General features: G+C 40.9%; 1 protein-coding gene across 1 annotated transcript; it reads right to left on the reverse strand.

Annotated features, from left to right (window-relative positions):
• Nucleotides 1-291: 291 nt before the first annotated feature.
• On the reverse strand, nt 292-17,208 carry amer1 (APC membrane recruitment protein 1). Its single transcript, XM_080187435.1, has 2 exons — nt 17,181-17,208; nt 292-8,520 (listed from the first exon to the last, which is right to left on the reverse strand). The coding sequence occupies exon 2, from the start codon at nt 8,412-8,414 to the stop codon at nt 4,809-4,811; it is 3,606 nt and encodes a 1,201-aa protein (XP_080043561.1). The 5' UTR covers nt 8,415-8,520; nt 17,181-17,208; the 3' UTR covers nt 292-4,808.
• Between the last annotated feature and the right edge of the window lie 3,121 nt (nt 17,209-20,329).

A 20,329-nucleotide genomic window follows, 5' to 3' on the forward strand; every position in this document is an offset into this window, starting at 1 on the left:
CAGTTTCTCCACCTCCGTTGCATCTGCTCCAATGATGCTACCTCCCAAAACAGCACTTACAACATATCTTCCTTTTTTCTGAACCGAGGTTGATAGGTTGGACATGGTTCCCAAATCTCTGCCCCCACCCCTTTTCCTCCCTCTCCAAACCATTGTAGGATCACTCTTGCCCACCAGCTTCCACATTTAAAGGATCCTCTTCCACCAACACCAGAATGATGCCACCACTAAACACTTCATAATCAGGACTTTAGGAAAACAAGTCACACAAGTCAGTTTTTTTTTGCTCCATAGTTGAGTTTTATTTCCTTTTTACACATTACTATGTAAATCATTTATTAGAGACACTTGATAATGGAAGAGTAACAAGGGCCATAAATATTTGGAGCACAACAGTTTGATATTAATACAATTTACAACACGAGGCATTTCCACGCTCTATGAAGGTCATAGTTATGTACAGTACAACATATTTACAACAGGTCACGCTACAACAAAAAGTACACTGTCTCAACTGAATGAAAGTGGCTACATTGACCACTTGATGTTTAGTTACCACATGCAAGCAGCATCAGAGACAGCCAGCAGTATTCAATGTTGGCCAAGATGACAACAGTAACAGTTTTATGGATGTGACTAACCCCAAACATTGTTACTTAAGGCACCCCAGTACATTTAGTACATATAAGAGAGACACCACTTGGACCTTTAATGCTGGAACACACTATATATCTTGCACAACAGAAAACATGCATCAGTATGAATTTAAACCCAAATGTGTAAGTAAGGCTGGTATTAAAACATGTTGAAAATGTGTGCTATGTAAACACGATAAATGTTGGAAATACATGGATCAATCGCATTTAAAAGGCGAAAGGACAGGTTAAAGAATTGCATTGAAACTCCATTGCCAGAACTGGTGTAAAATCTTTACCCATTGTCTTTTCAGTCACTATTACAGATTTATTCTGTATTTCCAAATGTTTTTTCCTCTTTAAAGCAAAGTTAGCTTATTCAAATATAGAGACAAAGTCCTTCCATAAGTTTAGTAGATTTTCATGTACTTCAATCACTATTTAGAACATTCCCTTCCCAAAGTTTGATACTTCTACACTTACGTAGAATAATGGAAACAACGGCCACCACAATTTTGTAAAACATTGAAATATTTGGAGTATTTATAAAGGCTTCAAAATGTTTCATAAAAAAACACAAGTCGAAAAGGTCTTAATATGGTTATACATTTCCTAAGATGATGTTTTAAAAGATTAATCCAAGGCCAGCTGAAAGAATCTTTCATAAAACAGTTTGTCTGGTTTCAATCCAGTTCTGCAAGTACAGGCAAAATCTAACACTAACAGCAGCAACAGTTGGTATCATCAGGGTGCATGGGGTGGGGAGGAAAGGAAAAAATGTCACTGGTGTAATAACAGGATATTCTTCTGAGGCTGGATTACAGGCAGAAGCTCTTTAAGCTGAGTCTAACCTGATTTAAGAACGCCTGTTCCTTATAACAGGTGTCTGAAAGAGATCCATTTGCCCCAATATTAACATCTCAATGAACACAAAATGCACAAAGAAGTTCTCTTTTCACAGAGATCTGACTATAATTAACATCAGTATCAAATCTGATTCCATTTGTTACATTTGCAGTATTTGGTATAGCAAAGCAAAATGCTAATCAATGTATGTACAAAACAAGTATTAAAATAGTCCCACCAAATTTGGTGAGTTAACAGCTTCACAGAAAATAACACTTAAGTTTTTGTTTATGAAATCCACATCTATCTCAGAAGTCATTTGATCATACTTTATAATTATACATGGATTTTCCACAAAAAAGTCACAGATATCTCAATTAATAGTGTAACATGAGGAATGAATTTCTGGATAAACTAAATCTTAACTTTTACTAGCAGTTTTGCTGGAGAATTCCTTCACACAGACTTAAAAATCAGCTTTAAAAATGTTGATGTGCACCTTAGACAAACCCTTTCACAAAACTCAGATACAGCGAAACTCCATTTGTAGTGCAGGGCAACTCAAAAGAATAAAAGCTGCAGATCTACATCCCAGGGGATATGTGGATGGGGTGAAAAAGGGAAGAATCAAAGAAAAACAGCTGTTATCATGTTATGAATAAAGAAATCAAGAAAATACAAACTTCAACTGGTTACTTGTCTGGAACTGTTAAGTTTGCCTTGGGTTATAATGCACTTGTTGAAAATATTATGGCACAACTTTGACTTGTAATACTTAAGGGCTATAAGGAATAAGCAAGGGGATGGAACTAATTCAACATCTCGTTCAAAGAACTGGCACAGGCATGATCAGTTTAACTGTCTCCTTCTATGATGCATCACTCTATGACTTATTATTTGTAGTGAAATATATTTTGTAAAATTTGCTACCAAAGTACCATAATCTTGGGTTCAAACCTCCTGAGGAAGTAAAAAAGTGGCAATTATAGTGAACCACAGTGAGAAATTGCTTGCCCCTATTTCTACTGTTATACCAAACATGACTCTTCATGATTGTGGAAGCGTTAATATATTTCAGGTGACATCATAATTGAAACAAATGATCGGAGGGCGAAAAGTTCCAATAGATCCATACATTAACCCAGCACCTAATTCAAATACTAACTGAATTGAGAATCATACAGTAGGACTCATTTGCATATTCAGGAAGTGAGGAGAAACTTAGAATGAAGGCCTTGAAAGCAAAGAGGTCCCGTAAACAGTTTGCATTAAAATAACAATGGATTTTACTCAATGTTTTAATTGCATCGCAAAGATAATTAATGAAATGATGGAATGCAAGTGGGGAACAAGCAGTAACTCCTGCTCTGCTGAAGGCAATGTCACAGGGCAGGTATATTTCTCCAGGCACAGGTTATCTACCAGCATGGTGTGTGAGTACTTGGGCAATGACTGTTCTGGGTGCTATTCAAATGTGGAGAGCATTATAGCAACAGCTAAATATTTAAGAGAATTTGGGCATGAATAACAAGTTGGAGTTTGAATCTTTTCTCCCCTCTAGCTTTAACAATAACAGAAACACACAAATTTATCGGTTGTAGTTTGCACATTGAAATTTCATTTTGAATTTCCAATACATATTATCCCTATAAAAAAATCAGTAACTGTAATAGTGTATATTTCTGATGGATCACTTTGACTTATTGTTATACTTCACCCGAATGTCAACAACACTGCATAACCATAATCATACAACATTCAGCAGCAAATGTAAAAATGTCACTCATTTGTATAAAGTACAGATTTTGTAGTGTTCTACCATTTTTTCTGTCAATTGTTTTCTTGTTACTGTTGATTCATCTTGAATGAATAATTACTTTGATTATAACAAAACTAGTTGTCAATTAAAGTGGGAAGGATGATTGTTGTCTGTACCCCTCTTGGTTCCATAATGGTTGATACCTTCCAATACTTTACCCACCCAAACATTAATAAGACCAGGTAAAGATACTGGAAGGTTGCTCAGCTTTAGCAGGCATCACAATAAAGCCTCTGTAGCAGAAATTACTGGATAATAATTAAATAGCACCTCTTGGCATTATCTAACCTCTCTCTCCTTAATGCTGTTTGTGTTTAGAAATAAGGGATGGCCCATTTAAATCAGAGATGAGAAGAATCTTTTTCTCTCAGAGGATTGAGTCTTTGGAATTCTCTTTCTCAGAACGTGGTGGGCGTAGGGTCAACTAACATTTTTAAGGCAGAGGTAGATAGATTCTTGAATATCAAGGGTGTCAAGGCTTATCGAGGGCAGGCAAAATGTAGAGTTCAGGCCACAATTAGATCAGCCATGATTTTATTGAACGGCAGAGCAAGCAGAACAGCCGAATGGACTACTCCTGCTCATGATTCTTATGTAACTTGACAACTAAACCAAGGATCTATCAGGCAGTACACTACCTAGGCTATTTGGGAATTTAAGTTAGAGTTTTTAATCTAGGAGTTTATGAGCAAGCAAATAATTCTTGCCACAATATTTGCAAAACAAGATTAAACACAAATTAAACTCCTCCACAGCAATTACTACTGGACACCAATCTGTATAGCCCTTTATGTGGAACTGCAATTATCTGTCATTACAGAGGGATTCCCTTCAAATAACAAATTAGTCTGATGCAACTAATCTAAACACTTCTGATCGGTCCTTATTTTAAATGATCACATTCTTAAAAACATGAACTGCTGGTGTATATTCTGTTATTTTAGGGAGATATTCCCGGGAAAGACGGTCACCCTGACACGTAGGACCTAAATAAAGGAGATCAAGTATAGCAGACTACTATTTATTCTGTCAGATGGAAAATTCAATCTCCATGAAAAATCAAATCAGCATTCAATTGCATTTTAGTTGATTTTGCAAAACCATGCTCGGAACTCAAAGAAACTCTTGCAGATAATTGAGAGCACAGATACTGGAAGTACAAATAAATCAAACTTGCACTGTGATGCAAAATTCCAAGCTGGTAACAGTCACAGTTGGTATATTTTAGCACAACAATCCCCATATTTCGGCAGTATAGAAGCAGCATTTATACCGAAGTAGTGGAAATTCTCTTAAAATAAACCACTTTACCACATCTACAGATAGTTTAAAAAGACATGTACTTCACATTTTAAAAATAGTGCTACTCTAATACCTTTTATATCCAAAGCCTTTGGTGAATACAAAAAATGTTTTGTGACTTTACAATCAATGATGGAAAAAAAAACACATCAGGCAAATATTCCCCAATCCCCAGCTTCCTTCCCTATCCCACACTCTGTCAAATGCTACACATCCATTGTAGTGTTCTTATTCCATCCAACAGGGAGTTTCGCTCTGAGGTCACTTCTCCCTTTAAACATGCTACTCTTGGCAGTTGTGTAAAGTCCAGTCGGATCCATGGCATATTTCAAACTTTCTGCTTTATTTGAGCTAACTGGAGATAAAGCCCGAGATAGCCCGACAGCCCTGCATCCTTTACCATTAAGCTCAGAGCCAGAATCAGAATACTGAATCGTGGGTGCAGTTTTGGAAAAATCATCCTGCTGTCTTTCATTTAATGAAGATGAAACATGTACTTGCTTGCCATTAGTGTTTTCTCTTGAACCAGAAGAAACAGTCCCTGCCTGCAACACACAATTGTCACCTTGCAATGGTAGATGGGAGGGTCTGACTAACTTTCGAGGACTGTGAGGAATCTTATTGTTAATCACAGATTCCAGATGCCTTTTAGGAGTAGACTGGTTCTGAGCTGACAGTTTAAAAGAATTAGATTTACAGTGTAAACTCATATCTCCATCCAGGCCGGTATGCTGAGAGTCTGAATTTGTATCTGAAAGGCAGAAAGATTTGGATGCTGTGTTTCTTTTATCTGAAGACAAAAGCTCTTGCTTATATTGTGATAGTTGCTGCCCCAAGCGATTTGAAATGTGTGCGGTCTCCTGGGTTTCCAAATAAACTGCCTGACCACTTCTTTTGCCAAACCAATGGGAAGCAGATCCTTTCTTACCATCCTGTTCATACTGAAGAACATCAGGAGATTGTGGGGCACTCTTTGATGCTGCATTGACCTTTGACACATACAAATCAATGAGTTCAAATTCCAAGCTGTCAGTGTCAAGGGACCTGCTCCTTCTGTTAAGGGGTAACGGAGCTGGCAATGACGGACTTAATTTATAAAGGCTAACATGGCGTGGAAGACTGGCAGCACCCCAGCAATTGCCAAGGAACGAATTCTGGGTGCAGATATGAAACATTCTATCATCACAGTGGTGATAAAGATCTTTCTCCATGTAACTGTCATCAAAGGCCTCATAGGATTCAGAAATTTCCTCATCAGTGACCATTTCGCTTTGCTGGTCACATTCCCCCTCATTCTCAACATCAACAACATCAAATGTTACCATCGCTGGAAGAGCATGTATATCCTGTGTAAACTGAGAATTTGAATCAGAATTCCCAATGCTATCAGAGAGATTGGGATAAAGTTTTCTATTAGCTGTGAATTCAACTAAAGCCTGTGAGTAATTGATTGCTTGTTCACATTTCTCCTCCGCCTTTTCTGTTATATTACTGCAGGAATCATCAGCTGCTCCTGGGACATTTGTACTATCCGAAACACTTTTCATACCTCGATTCTCATCATCTTTCATTTGTTGTCCCCATTTATCACACTTGTCACTTTCATATTCTTGCATGTAGTTCATCCCTGACATCTTATTGTGAAGCTTTGCAAGGCCGTAGCTTCCAAACACACACTGTCGGCTCCCAATATGTTTATTATTGGCTTCTTTTAGACAGTTAGATCCCTGCAGATCTGTCCAATTCTGCTCATCAGCTCTATCTGGCATGTAATCATCTTTCACCTTCCTATTTCTGCCCATACTATGTGAAACAAGTGGCTCGATGCACAAACCAGATTGCTGGTTTTTGGCAATAATACTGACAGTTTCTGCATCAATGTTATTAAATTCAGTTTTGCGTACATCACCAAAGAAGATTTGCTTTTCTCGAAAGACCAAATCTTTTTTAAGTGCTGTCTTTTCATCCGATTCCCAACAGGTCAGCTGCTGCAAGTGGGCTAATTCCAGCTCACCTTCCTGAATAAAATCAAATTTCTCTTGTCCTGAAGTAAGCAGAATACTTTGTTTGCTCGGAATACAAGAAACATTTATATCCCCTGGCATAGAGAAATTTAAAATAGATGCAAAGGAGGATCCCAAAGGTGACTTTGTTTCCAAGGACCGCTTGTCACTTGGAGGGGAATTCATGAGGCTATCACTTTGCTCAACAAGTTCATACAAAGCATCCCCACTATAGCTATCCCTTGGAAGCCGTTCATTTTGGCTTTGGCTGATGCTATCTCCACCTTCTTCATCATGTCCTGGGGTGGTAGAGTCGTAATAACCTTCGTCACTATTTGGTGCTGATTCCTGGTGGTCACTTTGAGGCGTCACCAGTTCACTGCTGTTGATTGCACTATCAGTGACTCCCCTCAGAACACAAGGATCTGTCAGATTGATATGCAAGGCAGAGTGCTCAACATCCCCGGGTGATCTCGGACACTCGCCCCCGTCCTCTGCTATATCCTGACTGCTGTCGTAGAGCGTAGATCCTCCTGTGGCTTTATCCCACAATGCTTCAAGATACTCATTATCCACCTCATCCGGAGTTGCCATTTCTTCCCCACCACCCTGGTAAGTGACCAAACAGGAGCTTCGCTTCCCAGCTGTTCTTCCCCTCTCACCAGACACTGTACTTTCAGCAATGCTATCATCATCATGGTCAGCAGTAATGTCACCACAGCCTGTTAGGGAATCAAAGCTCTTCAATGACGTCACGTCGCCAAAAATCAAACTGATGTGATCAAAAGAATGCACTGATGGAGGATCATGATCTATGCAATGAGGTTTTACAATATCTGGCATGCTACCAAAACTAGAGTCCATTTTAAAATTAGCAGCGCCTGTTTTCCCATTTAGTGTCTTAATTTCAACAGGAGTTACTTTTCTTACCTCTACACCAGATGTCTCAAAGTCACTGCTCTTATTTTTCAATGTATTTTCTGTGTTAATAGCACACGATTCAGATGAAGAACTTGTACTATTCGCAGTCCCAATTTTATCTATCAAATCACCAGTTCCTGAATGGTTCATTTTACAAGACTTATGGTTTAGCTCCACCAAGCCCTTTTTAACATCAGCCCGCATTCCCTCCTCTCCTGCTGTCATTTGTTCCGTTTGTGCAAAATCGGCAGCGGCATAGTTGCTGTCCAAGGGATCTCCTTTAGCAGAATCAACAGCTTTGTTCTTTTTGTGACGCCTGATACTACTAAACAGGCCCCTCAGTCCCTTCTTTGACCTCCGCACACTCGAGGGTTTGTCCGTGCTCTGTTTCGGACCAAAACATTCGGCGTTCTCTTGCTGTGGTGATTCACCTTTATAGAAATCAGAGTTTACATTGTTATCAAATGCTGAGTGCTCACTTTTAGAGCCACACAAGGTTCTTGCTGCAGCAGAGTTACAACTAGATGAATCAGTATATCCATTCCATCCATTATCAACACCTTCTTTCTGGTTGATGTCCAACACCACTTCACTCACACCACTGTGAGTTTTGCTTTTGGCAATTCCCTTTTTGGAGGGTCCCTTGACTTGTCCTTTGTTCTTTATTGTGAAAAAGCTAGGTAGTGTGCAAATGCTCTTCCTTCCTCCAAACAGTTTGAATGCTGTTTTCTTAAGCTTCCCAGAAGACTGTTCAGTATCAGTGGCGTCAGTACAGTCTGATGGTGCTCGCACAGCTGCTCCCTGGGCCTGGTTCCCTCTGGCAAGTTCCCCACGGCCTGCAGACAAAGCCTTTGTTCCAGCTGTCTCTTCCTTGCTGTCAGTTTCCATGGCAACTGTGTCTATACACAGGTGCAATCAGCTGTAAATTGGGTCAGGCGCACAAGCACCCAAATCATCGTCACAATGTGTGTGTACCTGCTCAACCATCACTGTCCTACAAAACAAAAGACAGAAAATCAAGTTGCAAACTAAAAAGGAAACATTTTCTACACATTTATTATTGCCTGACTAGCCATTATCTGCTGACATAATTTAACTTCCATGAGGCAGTTTCAACACTGCTGAACAGATAATGAGAGAATCACAGCTTAAAGAGTTTAATAGAATTGTGCAATTCTGTAATAATTTAATGAATGGTCTGCATTCAACACTTCTGACACACAGCACAATGCAAAGACAATATCAATAAAACTACTCACTAAAGCAAATCAAAGGTGCCTTTTTTTATGCTCCACTATACCTCCACTCATTCCTACCCACCCACAAAATATCTGACCCTGTCAGTTGACAGCAAAGATTCTTGTAGCAAGACTGTCCAAATGCCATCGCACTTATCACCTCATCTAAGTAACTATATGTCTGAGTAGTGATGCTGAGTATTAGCATGCTATTTGACTGCAGAGGCTATTGCAGTGGAGCTTGACCTTGCTTGTAATGATTAAGCAAATATGCTTCTGAGCACAGATCACTAGGTAAAGATCAGGGACACATGGGAGTGTTCTGCCCACCACACACCACCACTCTCAGCCGCAATCAAATGTACCGCCCCTTACTGAATTTGATGATCTTTAAACTTGACCTTGTAAATGACAAACACAGATAGCAGACACATTCATCTATTACAATTGGAAACTCACCCCTTTAAAGTAACATGCAAACATCTCGTGGTGAACAATGTGAGATGGGAACAAAGTTTTTCTGCACTCTCAGATTGCATTACACTTGCCACAAATTGCTGAAATTGGGAACTGAGTAGAGCACAGTGCCAACATCATTACCTCTGGGACTCATGACTGTTGTGCTTAATGATCTATCCCCTTAATCAATTGAACAAAAGGATAGAGAATGATAGAGTGAATGACAAAAGCAAGCAGGATAAATTAGAGCCCATCGACTCTCTCTTGCTCTGATTTGAGGCAGCAAAACACACAAAACAGTAGGGAATGGAAAATGAAATTTTAAAATCTTCCAGAAACAACTTACTACCTACCAGAAAGTAAGTAGTGCTACCTACTTTCAGGAGAGTGAAAGTCCGGTTTCACTGCTCCCTTTCTGGGGCTCCATGGTCTAGCTAACAGGATCCTTATAACATGAATTACCCATATTAAATGGCTACAGTGAGACTGTTGCAGCAATTTTATTACATCCGATGAACTTCGACATGGAGGGTATTGGCGAGATGATAATGTGTTTGAATTTAGCCTTGGACACTATTCTAATAACACTCAATAGAAACCTTGGGGGGGGCAGCACCATACCTCTTCATTAGGCACTTTACAGCCTTCTGGACTCAAGACCAAACTTTACAATTTCAGGTCATAACAACTGGTCTCATTATTTCAGACAGTATTCAGAGGTAATGATTTTCTCGTAATTTATGTGGACCACTGGACCCATCTTTTACACCTCTATTTATTGTCTTACCATCTCCTTTCAACTTGCACAATCCTTTCTTCTGCACTCCATCCCATCAGACCCATCCACTCGTTCGTTCCTCCCCTCCTGGTCTTTCTCTGCTTCTGTTCATACTTTTAAAACCCATTACATCTCTAACTTTTCCCAGTATGATGAATGGTTGTCAACTTGAAATGTTACCTGTCCTCTCCCCCCTCAGATTCTAACTTTTCTGTTTCATAGAATCCCTATACTGCAGAAGGCTGCCATTCAGCCCATCGAGCCTGCACTGACAACAATCTCCTTCAGGCCTTATCCCTGTAATCGCACGCATCTACCCTGCTAGTCCCACCGACACTAAAGAGCAATTTGGCATGGCCAATCAACCTAACCTGCACATCTTTGTGGTGTGGGTGGAAACTGCAGCACCCAGAGGAAACTCATGCAGACATAGGGGGAACATGCAAACTCCACACAGACTCTCACCCGAGGCTGGAATTGAACCGGGTCCCTGGTACTGTGAGGCAGCACTGCTAATCACTGCGCCACCATGCCACACCAGCTTTCAAATATCTGCTTTCGTACTAGCAGTAATTGGTAATTATTAATTATACTGGCTGGAAGCTGTAATTGTAGCATGACAAGTTCACAAAAGGAGTTTCTATTGTAAATATGGACACAGAAATCTATAATGAAAACAGAGGGGTAACAGCATTTTGACCTTAAACAAAGATTGGAATTATAGCTGAGGTCTTGGCCAAATTCTTGCATCCTCTCAGCCTGCTTCATCCAAAACTTATACATGGCCACGATACTCGAGTGAAATCTCACGGGTAACATTTTAACATATTGTATACACAAGATAATACAAAATTATCAATTACCCCGAATTTTGGACTATACCAGTCTGCAAAACAACCCACTAGTTCTTTTTCAGTCAAAACAGTAGGCCATTTCTCACACACTTTACTGAAATCCTAATATAAATATTATAAAGTAATTCAATATAATTACATCGCAACTTCCATCTATTTTCTACTAAGCTAAATTACTTCCTAACCACTCAATTCAATTACTTGAGAATATACAAAATATATTCAAGTTAGAAGTTCTTTTAAAAATCTAACTTGATTCCAATCCTTTAGTTCCCTGTGCAACCATGTTACAACTGCCAGCTGAAGTTCATGCAACCCAAAAATACAGACAATTCTGTAAATACAAATGCAGCAATGTCTGTACTTGCATCATTAGACAGTTACTCTGAATGGAACAAAATCAACACTTCGGGTTTCAGGCTTCCTGACTTTGGCTGGACAAATACACTTGTGACAGAAGACCTTACCCATGAACCAGCTATCTTTACATACAAATAAAAGTTATTCAACTTGAAGGGCAACACAGCTGAGACCAACCATGTTCTCCTCCAACACATTGAGTGTTTCTGAACAACAAGCTAGAGCAGAAACTCTGGCTAAGGCTTTTCTCTCATTTGTCTAACAACAAGAATAACAAATATCATCACATACAGCAGCACTTCAAAAAGTTGCACTTAAGTTGTGAATGCTGAAAAATATCAGCAAGTCTGACAGCATCTGCACAGAATAGAGCCAATGTTTTGAGTCTGATTTTGATTTGATGTATTACTGTCATACAGAATCATAGATCCCTACAGTACAGAGAGAGGCCATTCAGCCCATCGAATCTGCACCGACCACAATCCCACCCAGGAACTACCCCCATATCCCTACATATTTTACCCACTAATCCCTCTAACCTACACATCTCAGGACACTAAGGGCAATTTTTTAGCATGGCCAATCAACCTAACCCGCACATCTTTGGACTGTGGGAGGAAAGTGGAGTACCTGGAGGAAACCCACACAAACACAAGGAGAATGTGCAAACTCCACACAGACAGTGACCCGAGCTGGGAATTGAACTCAGGTCCCTGGCGCTGTGAAGCAGCAATGCTAACCACTGTGCTACCGTGCCGCCCAAATTACGTATTAGCATAGTGAAAAGTATTGTTTCTTGTGCACTATACTGTCAAAACATACCATTCATAGAGAAGGAAATGGGAGCGCAGAATGTAGATATGCAGTCATAGCTAAGATGTAAAGAAAGATCAACTTAATGCAAGGTAAGTCCATTCAAAAGTTTGAAACAGCACGGAAGAGGCTTTTCTTGAGTTGGTTGGTACATGACTTTTAAATCTTTTTCCCAAAGAAAGGTGGAGGAAGAGAAAATGTCTGGGGTGCGTGAGGTTCTTAATTATGCTGGCTGCTTTACTGAGGCAGCTGGAAGTGTAGACAGAGTCAACGGATGGGAGGCTGGTTTGCGTGATAGACTGGGCTACGTCACAACCTTTTGTAGTCTGAATGAACCTTTGTCAGAGCTAAGAACAAAGAAAATCAGAGAAGCTTTACACTATGAGGGTGGGGGATGCTGTAATGGGAGAATGGGAATGAGAGTGTAGAATGCTGAGAAAGGTACTAAAAGTATCCAGTAAGTGATCAGAATGTGTGTCTGCCAGGACAGAGGTACAGATGGTTAAGGCAGTTGCCCTGAAAAGGCGGGTGGGGGGGACAAGAAGGAGTGTGGGATTGGAGAAGTGGGAAAATGGAATTGAGAAAGAAGGATGATAAAAATGGATGAACGAGATGAAAAGAAGAAACAGAATGAGATTGGGGGGGTGGGAGAGAAGGAAGCGGGGAGGGAGAAGGAAGGGGGGAAGGGAGGGGGGAGGGGCTTGTCCTGGTTCTGGAAGGGAGGGAGAAGCCTCCGTGCCCCCTTTCAGGGCAACTGCCATAATCATTTGTACCTCAATTCTGCCACTCACACATTCTACATAAGAAATAGGAGCAGTAGGCCATCTATCCCCTCGAGCCTGCCCCGCCATTCAATAAAATCATGGCTGATCTGAAAGTGGTTTAGTTCCACTTACCTGCCTGCTCCCCATAACCCTTAATTCCCTTATTGATCAGAAATCCATCTACCTGTGACTTAAACATATTCAACAAGGTAGCCTCCACCACTTCAATGGGCAGAGAATTCCAGAGTTTCACAACCCTCTGACAGAAGCTCCTCCTCAACTGTTCCAAACTGACTCCCCACTTATTTTGAGGCAGTGTCCTCTAGTTCTTGTTTCCTTTCTAAGTGGTAAGAATCTCTCTGCCTCTACCCTATCTAGCCCCTTCGTTATCTTATATATCTCTATAAGATCGCCCTTCAGCCTTCTAAACTCCAATGAGTACAGGCCCAATCTACTCAATTTCTCCTCACAAGCTAATCCCCTCATCTCCGGTATCAACCTGGTGAACCTTCGCTGTACTCCCACCAAGGCCAATATATCCTTTCGCAAATAAGGGGACCAAAATTGCACTCAGTACTCTAGTTGCGGCCTCACCACTACCTTGTACAATTGCAGCAAGACCTCCCTGCTTTTATACTCCATCCCCCTCGCGATAAAGGCCAACATTCCATTTGCCTTCTTGATCACCTGCTGCACCTGCAAACTGAGCTTTTGCAATTCATGCACAAGGACCCCCAGGTCCCTCTGCACAGTAGCATGCTGTAATTTATCACCATTTAAATAATAGTCCATTTTACTATTATTCCTTCCAAGGTGGATAACCAGATACTCCATTTGCCAGATCCTCGCCCACTCACTCAGCCTATCCAAATCTCTCTGCAGACTTTCCTCGTCCTCCACGTAATTTGCTTTCCCACTCATCTTTGTGTCATCAGCAAACTTTGTTACCCTACACTCGGTCCCCTCCTCCAGATCCTATGTATATGGTAAACAGTTGAGGCCCCAACACTGATCCCTGCGGCATGCCACTAGTCACCAACTGCCAACCAGAAAAGCACCCATGTATTCCAACTCTCTGCTTCCTGATCTGATCGCAAATGGACACTTTTAGCATCGCTCTCAGCCTTCTTCATTCACATTTACATTCCCTTTGTCCCAGTACAGCATCCCCCCAACTCCTTCCTCATAATATAAATCTTTTCAGATTTTCTTTGCTCTTAGCTTTTACAAAGGGTCAGCCACACTCAAAACATTGGTTCTATTTTCTCTCCATAGATACTGTTAAACCTGCTGAGATTTTCCAACATTTTCTGCTTTTGTTTCAGATTCCAGGATCCGCAGTATACTGTGGTATTTTGCTTTTATCTGAATGCATTTAAATAGTGTCTTTTACCTAAATGCATTTAAATAGTGCCTTTCATAGTCACAGGATAGTACCTTACAGCCAATTAAGTTTTTTTTTAAAGAGTGCAATCACTGTTGTAATATAGGGAAGCCAACAGCTAATTTACATACTGCCAGCTCCACAAGTACTAAAGGATTACAGATAACAGATTAATTATCATAGAATCATAGAAACCCTACAGTGCAGGAGGAGGCCATTCAGCCCATCAAGTCTGCACCGAGCACAATCCCACCGAGGCCCTTCCCCATATCCCTACATATTTACCCGCTAATCCCTCTAACCTATGCAGCTCAGGACTTTAAGGGCCAATTTTTTTTAGCATGGCCAATCAGCCTAACCCACACATCTTTGGACTGCGGGAGGAAACCCATGCAGACACGAGGAGAATGTGCAAACTCCACAGACAGTGACCCAAGCCAGGAATCGAACCCAGGTCACTGGAGCTGTGAAGCAGCAGTGCTAACCACTGTGCTACCATGCCGCCCTGTTTTAATGACATTGATTGAAGGATTTCTTGGTATTATCTGTTCTTGAGACATGTGTATCGCTGTGGAGGTGGTGGCGGAGCTGCCTTCATAGACCGAAGCACAGAATCTCTACAGCACAGGAGGAGGCCATTCAGCCCATTGAGACGGCACCGACAACAATCCCACTCTATCCCCATAATCCCACATATTTATCCTGCTAATCCCCCTGAAACTAGGGTCAAATTAGCATGGCCAATCAACCTATCCTGCACATCTTTGGACTGCCTGAGGAAACCTAGGCAGAAATGAGGAGAATGTGCAGACTCCACACAGGAAGTGACCTAATGCCAGAATTGAACCTAGGTCCCTGGCACTATGAGGCAGCAGTGCTAACCACCATGCCACCTTCTTGAACATCTCTGGTCAAATTGGTTGTTTTGTACTGATCTGATCCAACTGAGTGACTTTTAAAAAAAAATTTCACAAGTAGGCTTACATTAACACTGCAACGAAGTTACTGCGAAAATCCCTTAGTCGCCACACTCCGGCGCCTGCTCGGGTACACTGGGGGAGAATTTTGCGTGGCCAATGTACATAGCCAACACTTCTGTGGACTGTGGGAGGAAACCAGAGCACCCAGAGGAAACCCACGTAGACATGGGGAGAACATGCAGACTCCACGCAGACAGTGAGTGACCCAAGCTGGGAATCGAACCCAAGTCCCTAGCGCTGTGAGGTAGCAGTGCTAATCAGTATGCCACCATCACCATTCTAAGCCATTTCAGAGGGCAATGAAGGATCAACTACCTCATTGAGGCTTTGGAGTCACATGCAGGCTGGAGTTAGTTTTATTATTTTGGAGGTGACACAGTGGTTAGTACTGCTGCCTCACAGCATCAGGGGCTCAGGTTCAATTCCAACCTCGGGTAACCATCTGTGTGGAATTTACACATTCTCCACATGTCTGCATGGGTTTCCTCCAGGTGCTCTGGTTTCCACCCACAGTCCAAAGACGTGTGGGTTATGTTGACTGGCCATGCCAAAATGAACCTAGTGTCAGGAAGATTAACATGGTAAATATGTGGGTTTACAGGGATAGGGCCTGGGTGCGTTTGTAGTTGGTGCAGGCTCAGTAGGCTGAATGGCCTCCTTCTGCACTGTAGGGATTTTATGATTCTACTCCACATTTATTAGTTAATTGCATTTAAACTCCCCCAAGCAGCTGTGGTGGAAATTGAGCTCAAGTATCTGAGCATTAGTCCAGACCTCTGGATTACTTGTCCAGTAACAGTTGTCCACTGTGCAATTGTCCCCATTGGCCAGTCACTCCAATTAACCACCATCCTCTCCCCCACTCTAAATAATGCCATATGATCTTTTATATTCACCTGAATTCAACACCGATAGAAAGACAAAACCTTTGACAGTGCAGCACCATCTAGCACCGCACTGGTGCAATTTTAGTGTTTTACAAAGTTAGAGAAAGGCACCACACAGGAACTGAGAAAGAAAATTTGGGTAGAAAGAGGGGAATAAATTTGTGGACAAAAACATGTACTTCTTAAAGAGAATGGAAAGAAAGGACGCCGGAACAGTGGTTTAAGAAAATAAATCTGAAGCGGCAGAGCAAAGAAAGAACAGCCTCTAACACTGGAAAGGATGGACCTTCGTTAAGCAGCAAGAGGATACAGACAGCTTCTACAGCTGAAAGAAGTCACTTCAATAAGATTAGATAGACCTAGAGCTTCTGAGATCAGGTCCTGTAGGTCTTGATGGCTGACGTGGTTTGAGCAGAGAAGAGATTAACCTAAACCCAGCTTTTCAGAACTGTAGAAATGAATTGATGGGCTTTTTGTAAATTAATGTAATTAAAATTTGATATTTTAGTCTCCACAAAGCACAAAAATATCCATTTAGCTGGGGTGGAAGTGGAAGTGAAAGTGAAAATGCTGGATGTCAGTAAATGGTAAAAGGCATGAACAATTTATGATAACAAACCTTGTATTTCAAAATTATCTGTAGCCACTGAATTGCTTCAAGCCATTTTAAATTATACTAATCAGTCACACTTTGACTAATGATACTGTCAAAATTCAATTCAAAGCAACGAAGCAGGGGTTAATTATTACTTGGCAAATATACAAGCAATAGACAACTGTAAAATAACCATTGTGCAATGCATCTGGACATCCGCTTTTAAAATATAAATCACATGCATATTACTGAACACACTTGGGGAGGGGGAGGGAATGTTGGTGGCAATTAACAGGGAAAATAATATTACAACTCAAGATGTGAAATTGCCAACATTTACAGGCCCGAAGGTAAAGAAATAATCAGGAGGAATAAATGCACACATCTCTGCACTGAGAGAAATTAAAAATGGTACACTGCCCTCCAACAGCAACCAAGACTCAAATCTTTTCTAGAAAAGTTTTCAAGACAAAACAGCAGCGTGGTTATTTAATAATATAATTCTCTGGATCACAGCAGATATTTTGAATAAACTTACTTACTTATAATGTAGCAACTGCCCTGGGATCTAAAAGCCAAAAATAATAATCAGTTGCAAGGATAGTAGAGTAGCAGTGCAATAATCAAATTATTCTTGCAGAAAAAATGGGAAAACACAAATCTGCAGCCAGATAATGGCCCCACAAGTCCCAATTTCCAATTCTACAACAGCAGTTTTAACATGGCAGAGTGCCGTGTATGGCACACATATCATCCTCCTACTGGGGTCAGCACTCAACTAGCGTAAAAGTGGTGAGTGTCCCGTCAACTGCTCAATTCAATTTTTTGAGATCAGAGAACTGCCAACAGATGCATCGCAAGATTTGGCCTCCTTCCCACTGGCCACCAGGGAGAGCAGTTACCAGTGAACTAAGCAAGAAACAACTGTGAAGACTGCATTATGACAAAGCAAGGTGAAGAAAAGAAAGTCTGAGCAGGGGAGAAAAGAAACAAAAGGTGAGTAAACGCAGAACATTTACTAATAACAGCCTTAGTAATTTTCTTATCAAGTTACCCTCAATCTTTTCAAAAGGGAATATTGCAGATAAAAGGTTAAACGTTTATTTGTCACAACCAGGCTTACATTCACACTGCAGTGAAGTTACTGTGAAAATCCCCTAGTTGCCACACTCCGGCCAGTGCCTGTTCGTGTACACTGAGGGAGAATTCAGCATTGCCAATGCACCTAACCAGCATGTCTTTTGGACTGTTGGAAGAAACTGGAGCACCCGGAGGAGACCCACGCAGACGCAAAAGAATATGCAGACATTGACCCAAACTGGGAATCAAACCCAGGTCCCTGGTACTGTGATGCAGAAGTGTTAACCACTGTGCCACCCCTTGTCTTATAATTTCAACTAAGTTATTTTTTGCTTCAAAGTCTTACAAATGTCTATTTATTTTTAAGATATTGCTTTGCATTGACTATTGATTTACCTAGTTCTTGTATTTATTTCAAAGGTACTTTCTTGAATTCCACAGTTGTTTTGCCATTTTTTTCTCTGGTCCAAAGCCCATCCTGGCTCAGATACCAGTTGACTGATAAATTCCAGCTGAAGGAACAAGCACCAGCTCCTGATTAGGAGCAAGGCCATCTTGGCTGACAAATGCGACAGCTTGTCACACAAGCTTCTTCTGATTGAGGTTGGTTGTAACTTTGTCTTCTTATAGAGTTTTGTTCTGGTTGAAACTTGCCCACAGATCCTGTCCCAGCTCATCACGGGTTCATCAAAAGATTCTCTCTCCAGAGGGGCAGAGGTGTGCCGGAGGAATAGAGGGGATAAGGGATTGGACATAGGGATGGAAAGAGGATGAGAGAAAGGGAGGTGTAATAGTAAAGTCAGGGGTGTTTGACAGTTTTTCAATATCAGCGCAGCATGAAATAGTCTGCTTTGATATCTTATTACAAACCCTGTAATACCAGGTGAAAAATTCCACAGGCTTTTTCTACTGGATCTGATTAATTAACTGATTTAGGTGAATTCAAAGCAACGTACAATGTTTTGCGTTATTGTGTGTCTTAAATTTCCCCAATCTATTGTCAACAAGACAGAAGCACTTCACTGCAAAACAGAAGTGCTCTGACTCCAAACTCCAGCACAGTTCTGAATGTAAAACACCAGCAATTTTTTCATTCCCACACCAGGACTCCATAATCTGTCACTAAATCCAGAGGCTGCCAGCAATGTAGGACTGCAGCAAAGTTAATCTCATGATCGCAGAGAGCAATGAGAGACTCCACCAGTCAAAACAATGCCAGTAGAAAGAGCCACAGATGGCTAAAATTGAAATAGTAACTTTGCCAACCAAAAACCAAAACATGTTAAGCCACCACAATTTCACTGATATTGTAGAGAGCACAGGATCCATCTGATGAAATCTTTTTATAGGGTGTTCTCAGAACAATACAGGAACTTTAAAACCATTTGGTGGACTGCCCACTGACAAAAAGCCAAATACTTTTCATCTGCTGCCCCTATTTTGCACTACTCTTTAAAAAAATTGCAACCTGTTTCAGCAAAAAGAGACAGTAGCAGCCTTCATCTTCCTAACTCCCAATTCTCTTATCTTTCCAGGTATTTAATCAAGCCATGAAAGCAAAGTATTTGCTTTATAATGCTGAAATGTTCAGTAATCTTATTTCAAAAACCTCAGATTGTTGGTAGCCCATAATGAGGAGGACAGTCAACAATACTTTTATACTCATCTGTACCATTATTGATATACACTCTCTTTACAGCCTGGTAATGCATAAGTACAGAAAGTTGGTGAACAAATGGAAAATCTATAAACATTAGGGCTTCTTGCATAGTATAGACTCAGAGAAGGTCAACTGATGCCTAAACTAAATCAGGTTAAAGCAAATTATTATGGATGCTGGAATCTAAATCCAAAACAAAAATGCTGGAATACATCAGCAGGTCTGGCAGCATCTGTGGAGAGTCAGCACAGCCAACATTTCAAGTCTGCATGACTGACAAAGATTCATCCAGACTTGAAATGGGAAGGGGGTGATGGAATTTAATATAGAGAAGTGCGAGGTGACTTATTTTGGCAAAAGGAATGGAGACAATATAGATTTTCCAGCAGAATCAGAAGTATGTGTGGAAACAGAGGGACCAGTGCTTGCACGTGTGCACTGATCTCTGAAGGTGGACGATACAGAGTGCTTAGCAAAGCATTGATCTTGGGCTTCATAAATAGAGGCATTGAATACAAAAGCTGTGAAGTTAAGCTGGACCTTTATAAAGCTCTAGTTATGCCACACTGAGTGTATCCGAATTCTGATTGTCACATTTTAGGAATGATGTGATGGCTCTGGTAAGGGTGTAAGAGGAGAATTATCAGAATGGTTCCAGGGATGGGGGATTTCAGTTAAAGGTTAGGATGAAGATGCTGGAGCTGTTCTCTGTAAAGCAAAGGAAATTCAAGGGAAATTTGATGTTTAAAGGATTTGACAGTTGGATAAAGTAGACAAGGAAAAACACTCTACCCATTAACTGACGGTACAAGACTAAGGGACACAGATTTAAGATTTTGGGCAAAAGATGCAGAGAGAATGTGAAGAACAATCTTTTTTACAAAATGAGTGGTAATGACTTGGAGCTCTATGTACAGGAGGGTGGAGGAAGCAGAAAAAAATCAAATTTCA

The sequence above is a fragment of the Carcharhinus amblyrhynchos genome, chromosome 4 (assembly GCF_965287045.1).
Source record: "Carcharhinus amblyrhynchos chromosome 4, sCarAmb.v2.hapA, whole genome shotgun sequence".
Classification (NCBI taxonomy): Eukaryota; Metazoa; Chordata; class Chondrichthyes; order Carcharhiniformes; family Carcharhinidae; genus Carcharhinus; species Carcharhinus amblyrhynchos.

Excerpts from the sequence above, each read along its gene's own strand:
- amer1 (XM_080187435.1), bottom strand. The coding sequence starts at position 8,414 with ATGGAAACTGACAGCAAGGAAGAGACAGCTGGAACAAAGGCTTTGTCT.